General features: G+C 48.1%; 1 protein-coding gene across 1 annotated transcript in view; it reads right to left on the bottom strand.

Moving 5' to 3' along the window:
• Positions 1-5637: 5637 nt before the first annotated feature.
• LOC144175617 (arylsulfatase I-like) overlaps positions 5638-15300 on the bottom strand; it is a 67397-nt gene continuing 57734 nt past the window's right edge. Inside the window, exon 9 of the mRNA XM_077704672.1 lies at positions 5638-5907. Coding sequence (XP_077560798.1) covers positions 5779-5907 — 129 coding nt within the window. The 3' untranslated portion in view covers positions 5638-5778. The remainder of the gene's footprint in view (positions 5908-15300) is intronic.

Genomic DNA, 15300 nt, shown 5'->3' with positions numbered 1-15300 from the left:
GGGGAAGACTATCTGTTGGGTAGTTTAAGAGGGCGCGAATCGTCCGACCTGAAGCCGAGGGCTTTAAGCGCTCAAGCTGGTCCTGGAGGTGAGATGCGATCCGTTCCTCGATGGTATTATGAATGCCTAGAACTAAGACGCCTTGTGTGGCGGCATAATGAGGTATCCCCAGTGCCAAACGGTACAGGGCACGGAGGGCTCCTTCAAGGCGGTTTGTCTGGGCAAGTGAGAGGCGGAGGTAGGGCACAGTGTACAGAACGCGAGATGTCGCGAAAGAGGCCACAATGCGGAGAAGGTGAGGCTCTTTGAGGACTTGTGTGCGGTTAGAAACGCGCTTAAGGAGATCAGAGACCTGAGAGATCTGGGAGTAGAGTATTTGCAGTTGAGGAACAGCAGATCCATTGCGTGTGAGAGTGAGGCCCAAAATTTTTAGTGAATCCACTTGTGGTATGGAGACTGCGCCAATCGACAGCTGAATTAAAGAGGGATACGGGTCAGGGCCTTGTCGGTTAGACACCACTAAAAGGCCAGATTTAGATGCTGATATGTTAAGCCCGATGGAAGATGAATGGTCGAGAATGGTGTCGCTGGCCAATTGTAAGGTTTCCTCGATACGTGCCGGACTACCGGAGTTCACCAAAAGGGTAACGTCATCCGCGTAGATGGGATGGTTGAGGCCGGGGATGCTGGCTTGTCGGGGGAGGGGGGGGGGGGGGCAGTGATGACAGGGCAAGGTTAAAAAGAGTGGGGTAGAGTATATAGCCCTGAGGGGTCCCTGATGTGAGATAAAAAGAGGTAGCCTGTGAACCAGGAGTCGAATAAGCCGCAGTGTGGTTCGATAGGAAATCTCGAATGTAATTGTACATGCAGCGGCCGCACCCAGTTGATGCCCATGTGTCGAGGATGGCGGCATGAGCAACGCGATCGAAGGCCTTTTCTATGTCTAGGGCTAGAATAGCCCGCAGTTGTGCTGAGCTCGAAATTTCGTACACATCCTCTTTGAGGCGGAGTAGGGTGTCTTGGGTGCAGAGGTGGCCTCGGAAGCCAGTATGGGTGGCAGGCAAGGAAGCGTAATGTGTGAGATGCCAATCAAGACGAGTGAGAGCTGTACGCTCGAGTAGCGTTCCGACACACGAGGTAAGCGAAATAGGCCGTAAGTTGGTAGGCGTATGGGGCTTACCAGGTTTAGGAAGGAGAACAATTTTGGAATGTTTTTGAGTTTCTTGAATTCGGCCAGTTTCTCATATGCTATTGAAAAGGCGGAGAAGATCTTGAATACCCTCATCTGGGAAGTTTCGGAGGAGCTTATATTGCATACCATCCTCACCCGGTGCGGTATCTCGTCGTAGACGGTCCAGAGCATTGCGTAGTTCGGTCAACGTAAAGGAAATATCCAGAGGAGATGGTGAAAATGTGGGAATTGGAAAATCGGGCGGTGGGTTATCTGTACTGGCAGGGAAGTGGAGGAGTAGCAGATCATTAGCGAGTTCTGTAGGAGAAGCCCCAGTGTTGAGCAGGATACGAGAGATGGGTTGAGAAGGGCAGGAGGGGTTAATAAGGACACGGAGGAGGCACCAAGCACGTTTAGTGTCCATTCTTGTGTTCAGTTCATCACAGAGATTCCACCATGCAGTTGGAGCGAACAAGTTCATCAGTATACGTCCGGGCCTCCTGGGTAAGGATATTTATACGGAGGCGCAGTTTCCTATTGTGTTGCTTGCAGCGCCAACGCCTAAGCAGAGAACAACGGGCATCCCATTGGTGCAGGAGGTGGGTGTCGATGTAGGGCGCCTCCGTGTTCGGGTCGACGCGCTTAGTGTTCCGCTGACAAAGATCCTGTATCTGTTGAAGTCAACATTCCGGCTCCGCGGGGTCTAAAGAGGGAAAAGAGGCCTGTCGGACTGCAGGCCAGTGTTGCGGAATGGGCATCCCCATTCCATTCCAATTCCATTCCGAGGAATTAGAACTTGTCGCGATTCCATTCCTTTCAATTCCTCGGAATGGCAGAAGTTAGCCCATTTCCATTCCTGGAATGGACGGGAAGTTCAATTCCATTCCTTTAATTCCTTAACGTAAAAACTGCCTAAGGTGTTTTATCGAGTTACCGGGGAATGCAACATGAATGTGACTCTATCACACGGATTTAAAACTGCAAAAGTATGCAAAATGTGTCACTTGTCACCGAAGTTGTGAGGTAGTAGTAGGTTGGTTACATATCTCGTGCAGAACAACTACCCAATGCAAAAAATCACCGTCCCTTCCAAAAGCTCGAAAGCTACAATTGCGCCTAACCGATTGTTGAGCCTTCAAACGCCTTAACTGCAAGCGGAGAACAAACCCATGCGACGATTTTTCGCGCACAAGTAAACGCAACTACGAACGATCTAAATGAACACCGTTACATGGTTTATGAAATAAAGGTATGCTATTGCACTCCTTTCTCATGATCGGTGCATGTGTTGTCTTATTTAGAACCATTCGTTTTTTGCGATTTTCAAGTAAGCATTTTGACGCAATGGAAGCTTAGTTTCAGAGAGAGAGAGAGAGAGAGAGAGAGAGACAGATCCCCGGTTTCACACACGCGCCGTGTGCGTAGAGACCTTAGAGCTTTTCAGTCGAGCAACCTGTCTAAGGGGGAATGTATTAGTTTTCTGACAGAATGCCATCGGTCCCACTAGAACAGCCGTCTCTTTAAAAAGAGGCAGTGTGACACTGGCCCTTTTTGCGTAGTAAGTAGTGGGATCCCAGTACTTATTATAGTATTTGCATGGCCGCATGTTTTAAGGTTTGTTCTTTCGCGACACGAGATGAGCAGCTATTATGTTGATGTCTGCTTTTTTCCGTTCTGTTGCACCGTCTGTGGCGTGCTATCTCGCTATATACTTTCGTCATACTTTCGTCAAACTATATACTTTCGTCATACCGTCATACCAGCGTAATTCGTATGCTGTGGATAACTCACAGGCATGTCGCGCGGAGCTTGCTCACATGTACATGCATTCTAAATACGTATTTGAATGATTTAAAATGAATTCACATCATTGAGCACTAATGCTACTGTACTAACGCGAGAGACTAGAGGGCAGCGGCATGGAACACCGTTAACAGTTTTTGCATTCACCCTAGGAAAGTCGCCACCGCTTCCACGTTGACCTCCATTGCGCTTGTTTATTGCCCTGGCACTACCTCAACCTAATCCGTTCAAAATTGGACATTGTTCATGACCCCCTAATTTTAAGTGACAGAACCAAATCCTGACGGGAGCCCTGTCAAATTAAAAAGGTATGCTCAGGCAGTTTGTTTTCATGAATGCGCAACCAATATGCATGAGGCCCTAATCAAAATTTTGAAGTTATACCTTCATACCTGAATAGTGGCGATGCTCTAAGATTCAAGCCGACGACTGGCGGTGGCCTTTTCGCCTGGGTACATTTGCACCCATGCGAAAAGGCCACGTGCACAGAAGAACAGCAACCAAACCACGAAGAAGTTTTTCCCAACTGGAGGAGAGTGCCGCACATCCGGATTGAAGCAAAGCACGGTTTCGCACTGCTGAGAGCTCTAAAAGCACTCGCAAAAAACGGCGCTATTGGAGTAAAAACTGCTAGAAACAAACTCCTTTCGGCAGCTGTGGGTTCTTAATTGTCTTATATAATATCTATAGCGTAATCGTATATCCCAGCTGCCCACCACTGTAGCCGCCGTAGCAGAGCGTGTAGGTAGTAAGCTCAGTAAGATATCCGAAGTTCGCTTCTTCGCTTGTGACGGGGCCGGGTACGAAAATCCCTCACCCACAATTTTCTTTTTGGTGCCTTGGTCTTGATTTCCTGGCGCCCCGGGCAACGCTGTAACACACGGACAGACGGTCGACAGGTTGGCACCGTATTCCCGCCAGATGCCTAGCAGGTTGGCCTACAAGCTACAAGGCTATTCACAGCGTGCCGGCTACGGAGGGTGGGGGGAGAACGCCAAGGAGACTCGTTGTTTCATGTTTCTTGCGCGAACGCTTTATATCGTTAACTCCAAGATTTCGCAGTATCAGCTTGCGGTTAGAAACACCGCGGCTTCAGATGCGTGCCGTTCGTATCACTCCCTGCTTCCCGATGCTATTCCTGCTGAGCACGAGGTCGCGGGTTCGATTCCCGGCCGCGGCGGCCGCTTTTCTGACGGAGGCGAAAAGCAAAAACGCCCGTGTGTACGAGATTTCGGCGCACATTAACGATCACCAGGTGGTCAAAATTAATCCGGAGCCCTCCACTACGGCGCGCCTCATCGCCTGCGTTGCGTCGGCGCGTTAAACCCTAGAATCAATCAATCCGATGCTATTCCACGTCTGTTGGCCTGGCCACACGGCGCCCGCCACTGAGAGAGACGCCGTTCTACCATCGGCGCCACGTACAGTTGTACAGAGAAAGCTATGCCTGAAAAAGCCTGCCAAAGCGAAAAGAGCCGACCTAACGGTGCCACCGGCCAGACGCGCTGGCACTGCTCAAAGTTCACTTTCACACGCCCTGCGGCTGGCTGCGCGGATTCAGCAGCTCGAGATCCCGGGTATGCGAGTTCGTTTTCGTTGCCGGTGCTCCTTTTAAGATATACCGACGCAGTCGTCGCCACACACTAATTAAGTAGCCTTGAGGCGCCAGACATGGTGACGTCTTCGCCTAAAAATCCCCATTCCATTCCCATTCCATTCCGGGAAAAATGCGCTCAATTCCATTCCCATTCCATTCCTCCAAGTGTGGTCCTCATTCCATTCCAATTCCATTCCGGCATCTCGAAAAAGTGGAATGAATCCGGAATCATTCCAATTCCGGAATGGTAACTCCGCAACACTGCTGCAGGCCAATCTGTCAATTTTGTAGGCTTATGCGCTCGCCGGCGTAGACGAGTGGCTGATTACGTGATTTCCAAGATGGCATGGTCACTACCAAGGAACGCATGCGTGTGTGACCATGTTGGGCAGCCTGGGCCTGTGTAGAAAGCTAAGTCCGGAGTTTTGCCTCGGAGAACACGGCGGCCGACGCGGTAGCCGCCGTCAGGCGGAGCTCCACAGCGGTAGAGCTAGAACCATAAGATCGCTTCCGAGATACGTGAAGGCTTGCCGTGGGTGGGAAGCCGTACCTGGCAACTTCCTGCACAGGATAACAAGCTTTGAGGTACACTATGCCAAGCAGCTATTCAGCAAGACCTAAAATTTGCAGAGTACCTCGAAGCCCCGTCTGTGAGCGTGGTTGCAATGCAATGGTGGGGGTGTTTCTGCAGCTCTAAGCGCCTAAGCGCGTGTCAAGAAAACATCTCGATTGGAAACCTCTCACAATCATCATTTCGGATACTCGTCGTGTCAATATTCACACTCCCTGAAAATAAATATTTGATGTAAGTGACTTAAGCACTCCGACTTTTATTAAAATTCACGTGACATCGTACATGTACGAAGAGTTGAGGGAGAGGACTGTGGTGTCATGTGCGTGGTTGAACGTATACCCGACAGGTAGTTTGGTTACTTTTCATCACGGTCATGTTCAACTAAATACTTTTTGTATTGTTTTCCTCTCTTCCCCCGAGCGGCGGTGAACGCAGTGGGTATTTATTAAATAGGACGGCTTTCGAGACCTTTGTGAGTAATTTTCAGGTGTTTAGTTTTATTCTTGAACAGTCAACTCGCCGACCAAAAATCGCAACAACGCATGGTTTGCGTCCTGCTGTTTTTGAATATTCTATTTAACATCGCAGAGCACATCGAAGATGCTTTAAGCCCTTAGTCATTCGCCGAAGAGGCTATACCAACCACGGTGCCCAGAGACCACCGTTGTTTTCTGGGAAACCTCTGGGATCCATCGTATGATTTACTGAAGGCACAACAGTCTCGTTGTACTTGTTCAGCTTGCTGAGTAGGAAAGAAAGAATCTGTAACAAGAATTAAGATCAGTTTGGTTATTTGATTTCAGTAATATCTGGGCAAAGTACAAGGCAAATATTTAATCATCTAGACCTGTCACCTCACATCTCAAAACGTGCAACTTGACAATGCCGGAAAACAAATATAACGCAAGTTACCATTCAGATTAAAAAATTTCGAGGTAACACTTTGGGGCAGCTAGATAACAGTTTGGCGGCAGCATTAAACATAAACACCAAAAAAGTCAAAGGTACTGTTTAATAAGCATGCCAGTGAACGTGATTTCAAGGTACGTAAACAAATTTTGGAATCAGTAAGCGATTACGCTTACCCAGGGCAATTCATAAGTGGTGATCCCAATCATCAAAAAAATTCCCCGCATTTCCCCGAGGGGAAGAATGTGAAAGTGCGAATGCAAGAATTGAATTTGCGCGGTTCGGTAATGTTCGCGAAAGAGAGATCACACACACACAACTACAAAGAAAGAAAGATGCATTTATTCACAAACACCTATTTGTGTTGTCGTTGTACTTGTTGCTAGAGCGGATCTCAGCTTTGAAATTTCGTGTCAGTACTCCTTTAAGCGGGTGCATTAGCCCTTCTCACGCCCGATTCCTGGCCAATCCCCCACGTGGGTATGTGCCATGTCAGCGGCCAGGCAGCGCGCGCCACTCTCCCCCCGTTGCTAGGGAAGACGAGGAAGACGAGGAGCGCGCGCACCCGCAGCTGTTGCTATGCGGACGGCGGCGGACGATTCAGGCTCGCTTAAGAAGTGCATTCGCACTTAAACATTTACACGGAGAATAAGCATCGGGTGGGGCTCTTAAGGTAGGAATTCTGATATCCTGAATAGTGAGCTTCCTCTATGACTATAAATGCCGGCATATAACCAATGTGTTTTTCTAGTGATAACGAACGAGGTGGAAAGTTTGGGTCTCTCCAAACGATTTCAAAGGAAACTTGCATCATCCCAACGAGCTATGGAAAGAAGAATGCTGGAGCTCACGCTTAGGGATGGCAAAACAGCTGCGTAGATTAGAAAAGAAACTGGTGTGGCCGACATTCTAGCTATAATTAAGCAAAGAAAACGAGCATGGGCGGGTCACGTCATCCGCATGAGGGACAACAGCTGGGCCATTAGGGTTGACGGAGTGGCTACCAATGGAAAGGGCGCCCAATAAGGGTTGACCGAAGACTCCATGAGGAATGACCTACCTAAGCTTTTTGGAAAAGGGTGGACTCAGCTAACACCCGATAGATGTGTCTGGAGATGTTTGGCAAATTCCTTCGTCTGGTAGTGGAGACAAAAAAGCTTATGATGATGATGGCGATGACAATTACGATAATTAACACTTTTTGACTGGACAGCTAGGGGCGTCGAGCCGTGAGTAAACTTTACTCACAAGAGGGAGGAGAAATTTCACATTTCGGAGAATTCTTGATCCCTCCTCCAACTGCATGTTTGACCAAACGGAACATTTATGTCCAAAACAACGCAGACGGTGCGTATAAATTGCCAGAGAGAGATAGCGGGCTCGAAGCTAGTATATTCGTTTAGAGCAATATACAAGCCCGACAGACAATAATGTATGTGGACATTTTGTGTTCAAACTAAACCTGCTAATCTGTCTTAAAGGCATTGTCGTGTGTATACGCACGGAGACCATACTAAACTTCTGCAAAGGCCCTGAAGGTTCCTTCTGCCTGTTGGATTGCAATACCAGTCTCAGATAATTTTCATTACAAATTAGTATGCTTCATTGGGCCGACCGCTACATGAAGTTTTTTCTTCTTGGAATTTGGTTCGATGGAAGATACGTCGTCCGCAATGAAGTCAATTACAGAACAAAGATACCAAGCAAAATGCGTTGTTGTGCGAGTTCATACGTCACGTGAGGCAGCCAGAGAGTGAAGTAAAACAAAAATAACAAATTCCACGTGAGAAGCATGAAACCTGCAACCTATAAACCGAATCATTTGGACAAAACAACGTGCAATATTTATACATTGCCATCCTAAAAGCAAGTACACACATTGGGCAGTCCAACCTCGGCTTATTGATTCTGAAATAGAAGTCTTTCAAGATCATACTTAATTGCCAGGTTTCGTGCATGCCATGCCTAGGCTGTAAGCAATAAATAATGAAGACCATAGTACCGGTATATCTTGGTTGTGTGAACTGTTTCTGCTGCGTTGTACATGTCTTGTATTTTTGGACATATGGTGGGGTATACTATGTGAACGTTTTCGTGAAGTTTTTAGATATAACACAGCGTTTGTCCTCGCACGTGTTTCTTGCCTTCATTCCTTCTCGAGCTCCAAAACTTGAGATATACTCAGCTATAAAGGTCAAAAATGTCGGTTGCTACTGCCTGAAATGCGCCTTGAAAGGATGGTGATTACAAATTTCTGAAGTTTCGTTCTCAGTGTAATCGAATTCTGTGAGCTTCTTTCATTTTTTGGAAGTGATAATCATTGGACAACATCTTGGAGGGGCGCACGCTATGACGGGACCTTCTCGTTCCGAGCAAGTGTTTTGATGTGTACGGTGAACACACTGGAGTTTTATGTTTGGCCAATCTCGGCCCACCTTCTTAAGGGTGTATACTCGGCTAAACAAACGTGCACCGGAGACGCTGGGTGGTCGCCGCAAAGTAGGCACATACCGGCGATCGACATTTTCTTTTTTTTTTTACTGCTGGGCGGTCGCCGCAATCTTGACCAATTTCCCTAAGTGGGTATGCTTGGCTTGACAAACGTGCGCTGGGGAGACTGGGCGCCCGCCGCGCGGCCCACACACAGGAGCGATTGGCATTTTCTTGTTTGTTTTTTTTATTGCAGGGAGGTCGCTGCAATCTTTGCCAATCTTTTTAAGTCGGAACGCTTGCCTTGACAAACGTGCGCAGGAAACGCTGTAGGGTGGTCGCGAGGCATGTACGCACGAGCGCTCGGCATTTTTTATTGGTTTTCTTAACTGCCTGACGGCAGCCCTGAGGCCCGTGCTCACGTGGGTGCGCTCGGCAATTCCTTAGCATTTTAAACTGCGGGCACGAAAAATTACGATTTGCTAAACAGCTTCGCTGGTAAAAAATGACATGCGTTAGCAGTTGACGAGTGTGCAGGCAGGCAAACTCTCCAATGAAGATGTCGCGCTCAGGTCAAAGCTACCTTATTTGAATAAATCAGTTGTTTTCTTCTAACGCGTGCAGCACGCACGACCGATTAAGAATGCCCCTACACATTCCACCTTGCGCAATACCTCATCGGGTACGTCCTTACACCGAGCTAAAAAAGTGCTGAATTTGTTCGTGTGCACTAAAGCGTCAATGTTCCACACGATCTCGTCTTTTTCAGGGTTCGGTGAACCATAGCCGTCTTCATTCGCGTGGTCATCGTCCCTGAAATGATGGCTGCTCTCGCTCGTTCTTTGCTTTGCGAGTAGCTGCATTCGTCTTTGGATCCCGCACGCACATCGCCGCGAAATCATCCACAACAAAGAAATACCTGCCCGAAAGCGTGATTAGCGTGAACAACGACCGACCGGCCGACGGCACCCAACGCAACGAGAGAGAAAAGAGGCAAAAGCGGCTAGGCCTGCCAGGCACATTTAACCACAGCTCTGTGATAGCACTAGCTATTGGCGCTCGACGTGGCGATGATGATAGCTACTGCACTCCAGGTATACACAGACAAATGGCATTTCCGTATAGCGCAAGAGTTTCAACGCTGTTACTTTTAGCCGAATTCGTAGTATTGACGTTCCTCAATTATAATGTGGAAAATAAATTACGTCCGTTGTTCTGAAATACGCGCTATAATAAAATTCATAGTTCCGAAATATTTTTACACTGAATATAGGAAATCTGGCAGGGGTTCTTAAAAAATCGTAACTTTGTGAGAAATTCGTTAATTTTGGGTTCGTAGTGACGCAATTTGACTGCAGTATGTTGTGCTGCACGTAATGTACATTCTTTTTCGCGTGCGCTTCACCTGATGTTTCTGAGTACCTCCATGGGAGGTTGCTTCATCAGCTTTGAAGGTGGTATTTCTAACGCACAAGTTTTTTATGCCATGTGCCACTATCTTAAAAACAAATAAATGCAGTGCAGCCTTTCCTTTTTCCAGAGGACATGCGCAAGGCGATGACGAAGCTGTCCTCGCGCTGTTATGATTTTTCTTGCCTGATTTCGAAAAATGAACCACATAACCTAACAGTGGTCATGCTTTAAAGATGTGGCGTGCTGTTGTGAAGATCGTTGCGTTCTTTTAAAACGTGTCGATTCAGAGCAGGTGACGAGGGAGATCGTACATTAGAAACGGAAGATCAAATGGCCGAACAAGGGCGAAGCATGAGATGAATTAGACTGCCTGATCGCTAATTTTAACTATAGAAGTTCCACTGAAAAGTCTAGAATCTGTTGCGACACGCTACCATCATCCATGTATTCGGAGGAAAAATTCACTGGTGCTAATCGTCTGCTCAATGGAGCGATGCTTCTCAGCTCATATTGTTTAACGAAATCATCACGTAGTTAGACCAAATAACCGATAAAGCGAATATCTTCTTCAACTGCATTTGCGAGGAGAGGTCCTCTGGAGGATCATTGCCTGACACTTTTCAATTACCCCTATGCCAGAGCTCAACAACAATGTAGACCTAACTGTAGGTCTAAGGGTTCCCCGAACCCTGAAAAGGACGAGATCGTGCCGGGCATTGAAGCTTTAGTGCACACGAACAAATTCAGCACTTTTAAAACTCGGGGTAATGACGTACCAGATGAGATATTGCCAAGGTGGAATGTGTAGGGGCATTCCTAATCGGTCGTCCGTGCTGCACGCGCGAGAAGAAAACGGATTTCTTCAAATAAGGTAGTTTTCACCTGAGCGCAACATTTTCATTTGAGAGCTTGCCTGCCTGCACACGCATCAACTGCTAACGTATGTCATTTTTTAACAGCGAAGCGTGTTTAGCAAATTGTAATTTTTTTGTGTCCACACTTTAAAATGCCAAAAAATTCCCGAGTGCGCACACGTGAGCACGGGCCTCACTGCGGCCGTCCGGCAGTTAACTTCTGTGCCTACCGTGCACGCGTGACCGCAAAAAGTCTCTTGCCGGGACAAAATATAAAAACCTTCTTAATACCAAATACGCTGGCTGGGTGAGGAGATATCTGCATAAAAGAAGCATTAAATCATCCGTACACATGCAGTTCCTGATGACGGAAGCAAAGAAAAGATCGTTCCAAAACCCAAATCTTGTTCCAAACGTAAATTTGAAAATTGCCGTCCGCTATCGTTAACAAGCACGTATGCATGATATTAAAACATGTATTCCTTTAAACTATTATGACACATCAAGAAACTAACAAGCTCTTCTTATATTCACAACCTGGTTTTAGATATGTCTTGAAAACTGTTACACAACCACTTTAGATAAAAAACTATGTCGCAAATCTACTGAATGTATTAGGACAAAGTGACGCAGTGCTAATGGCATTGAACCCAGCACTTTCCAGCAATTTGTGATCGTACAAGTGCAGACCCGGCAAAGCCTCATGATCGCCAGCACAGCCGACGAGGCATGCGCCCTCGCGTTGAGCGCCACCACTCACATCCAACTCAACCACATTACTTACGACCTCCAGCCATACTTTAAACCTCCACCCGGCACCACTCGGGGTGTCATATATGACTTGCAACCGACAACAACCAACGCCGACCTGCCCAATGTTCTCGCCTCGGACGATGCACCAATCTTACATGCACGACTGCTAGGCTTCACCACGTCGGCTGTCATTACCTTTGGCGGAGAACGAGTGCTCTTCTACATACGCGCGTACGATAGTTTCACCCGCTGACACCCTTTTCGTCACACCGTCCAGCTATGCACGCTTCGCGGCGACCTGGGTCATCGCCGCGACGTATGCTGAAACCCCGACACGCGCATCTGTTCCACTTGCCATGTTAAATATCCCTTTGTCAACCACATCTGCAACCCGCAATGTCCACTGTGTGGGCTCCCCCTTCCTATGGCCAGCAAGGACTGCCGTCACCGACTCCTCCCGCCACCACCGCCGGTTCACGCTCGCACCAACCAGAAGTACCGATCGCCACCCCCGCCATCCACGACCGTGCAAACATCACGTGCCAACACCGCCACTACAGCATTCAATTCCAGGGTGAACTGGGCTAGCGTTGCCAAACAATTTCCCACTGCTCATGACCGCTTTCCCGCAAAAACACCCATTGATCTTTCCCTCTTTCCCCCCTTTCCCACCTCTTTCCCCCCTACCCACCAACTCTCCATCCTCCGCAGAACTCGCTCCTCAAGGAAAACGCAGACTGAAAATAACGCAACCTGTCCCTTGAAAAACCCGTCCACGAACTGTTAGCACAAAATGCACGCCCTCCAACGCCCTTTATTCAACCGCCTCACCCCTCCTCCACACTATCTACCAACCTCCCGCCCCCAAATCCGCTACCGTCCACGCCAAACCTTTACCACCTACCCTACACCCCCCCCCCCCCCACAGCCAACCGCCCTCCCCGAAACAAGACCCTTTACCGTCAGCGTCAACTCCTTCCCATACCGACTGCGACAAAAAATACCGCCACCTCGAAGAAAAACTTACTCAAACACAAGCGTCCTTTATGGCCACCATTCAATTCACCATCGTGACAACCCTTACCGAAACCGTCGCTTGCCTCCTTGACCCCTTGGCTGCCCGCCTAACCAACCTCGAGCACATCATTGCTGAACTAACACCAGTCACCCAGGAACAGGCCGCACGCATGGTACACTTGGAGAAAACCATGCCCACTCCCCATAAAAAAGCCAAAGTGACTACTTCTCAGGTCACCCCACCATCTGGCCAGCCTGAGCCCCTCATCGAACATGTCTACCAGGCCTCCAGCGCCCCACCCATCTCCCTCAGGACTGACTATATGGCAGTGGAATTGTCGTACGTATAAAAACAAGCAGCCTTCCCTGATCCATCTAAGTCAACTTCACTCTCCCGATGTTATTGCTTTACAAGAAACAGAAACACCTCACGTATCACTTCGTAATTACATCACGTACACACATTCCCATCAGCCTCGCACCGCCATACTCGTTCATAAATCACACACTGCACAAGCACACACCCTTCCCATTAATTGGCAATATACCTTCATTGAACTCGTCCCTCCTAAGAAAACTCTCACCAGTCTCTTTATTTTTAATATCTACAGTCCGCCGCAGCACTCCCTATTTTCTATAAATTCCATCCTTCAGAAAGTTAAAGCTACGACGAAACATCACCACCTAGTCCTTCTCGGCGACTTTAACGCCTCTCATACTGCATGGGGTTATTCCAAAACAAGTAAACAAGTAGCGCAAATGCACGACGCTGCCCAACAAGCTCACCTCACGCTCTGGACCGACCCCTCATACCCCACCTGCATAGGCAACTGCATGGCACGAGATTCCACCACCGACCTCACATACACTCAAAACATACCTCGAGCCACTTGGACACGCCTCGACGAAACCTTAGGCAGTGATCATTACATCATTGAAGTCACCATTAATCACAACCGCATTCCTCAAAACATCGGCCATGCTAAACTCACAGACTGGAAATCCTTTCGTGACTCCCCTCTCCCCACCACAATTGAAGACATTGAAATATGGACCGAAGATATGCTCAAAACTGTCGAAACCCACACCCGCACCCTAGCTATAACCCACACCCTTCGGTAGACATGCATCTCCTCCATCTGTGGGATGCCCGCCGAAGGCTTATCCGCCGCTGGAAAAAACAAAAACACAACAAAAAACTCGAAACACGCATCGCCCACATCACACAACAGGCAGCCGACTATGCTCGCAACTTACACAAACAAAACGACACAATTTTCCAACCGCCTTCACAGAACTCTCAGCATTAAGTCCACATGGAACATCCTCCGCCCCATGCTGGGTACTAAGCCCAGCAAAGCAGACACCGGCCACACCATCCGTCGCCTGATCCACAACCACCACCTCAATGAAACTCAGCTCCACGCGCACTCCTCACACAATACGCAGACCACACAACACAACCACCAAATATTCCAGCTCGCAATTACCAAGAAAAAAATCCCGGCCTTGACGCCCCCTTCACTCTCATTGAACTCACCTTCGCCATCAGCAACCTCACTCGTAACACCCCACCAGGCAAAGACCGAATACACGACAAACTACTCCGTAACCTCAACTCCGATTGCACAGCCGCACTGCTTGCCAAATTTAATCATTGCTGAAGAACCAACTATCCACCCCCTCAATGGAAACATGCCGAAATCACGCTCATTCCGAAGCCCGGGAAGCCAGTCACCCTAGAAAATCTTCGTCCCATATCTTTAACATCTTGTGTAGTCAAGTTGTATGAACACCTAGTTAATATACGGCTCACAGCGTACCTCGAAGAAAACAGCTGATTACCTCATACCATGTTTGGCTTCCGCGCACACCTATCCTCGCAAGGCGTCCTGTTACAGCTAAAAGACGAAGTCCTTACACCGCTGAGCTGACAAACCAAACGCGCTATCCTCTCTGGACATTAAAGGAGCCTTTGACAATGTATCACATCAGGCTATACTCAATGAACTCCAATTAACTAACTGCGGCACACGTAGAGACAATTACATACAAAATTTTCTTAGCGATCGCACAGCCAACCTAAACCTCGGCCCCATCCGATCCGTCTCCTTTCGTGCCCGACCGCGTGGTACACCCCAGGGGTCAGTCATGTCCCCACTCCTCTTTAATTTTGCCCTGCTTCAACTTCCGCCACTTCTACAACAAATTCCAAACATACAACGCGCACTTTATGCAGACGATCTGACTATTTGGACAACAGGGGGTTCGATTAGGGAACATCAAAACGCCCTCCAAGAAGCCATTAACACCACGGACAACTACCTTACAGCCCGCGGCCTCAATTGTGCACCAAAAAAATCTGCCCTCCTCGTCCTCCAAAAACGCACTCAAGGCCGTGAACGACAACCTCTTTCAGACCCACAATTAAGCCTACATGGCGCTCCCATCCTAACCACCCCTACAATTCGTGTTCTGGAACTTACTATCCAATCAGACGGCGCAGGAATTTCTACTAGTCATAAATTACAAGGAACGCTATTACAAATCACGCACCTCATCAAACGCATTGCTAAACGTCGACAAGGACTGAAAGAAAATGACCTCATGCGCCTAGTTCAAGCCCTCCTAATTAGCCGCATCACATAGGGAACTCCATATTCGGCTCTCAAAAATAGTCAAATGCAAAAACTTGACATAATCATCCGGCAAGCATATAAATTAGCACTAGGGCTACCGCCGACAACTTACACTGCTAAATTACTACAGATGGGGCTCA

Source organism: Haemaphysalis longicornis, unplaced genomic scaffold (genome assembly GCF_048455015.1).
Source record: "Haemaphysalis longicornis isolate Haplotype H1 unplaced genomic scaffold, Haemaphysalis longicornis Haplotype H1 scaffold_3, whole genome shotgun sequence".
NCBI lineage: Eukaryota > Metazoa > Arthropoda > Arachnida > Ixodida > Ixodidae > Haemaphysalis > Haemaphysalis longicornis.
This window is presented reverse-complemented; position numbering and strand designations above follow the sequence as displayed.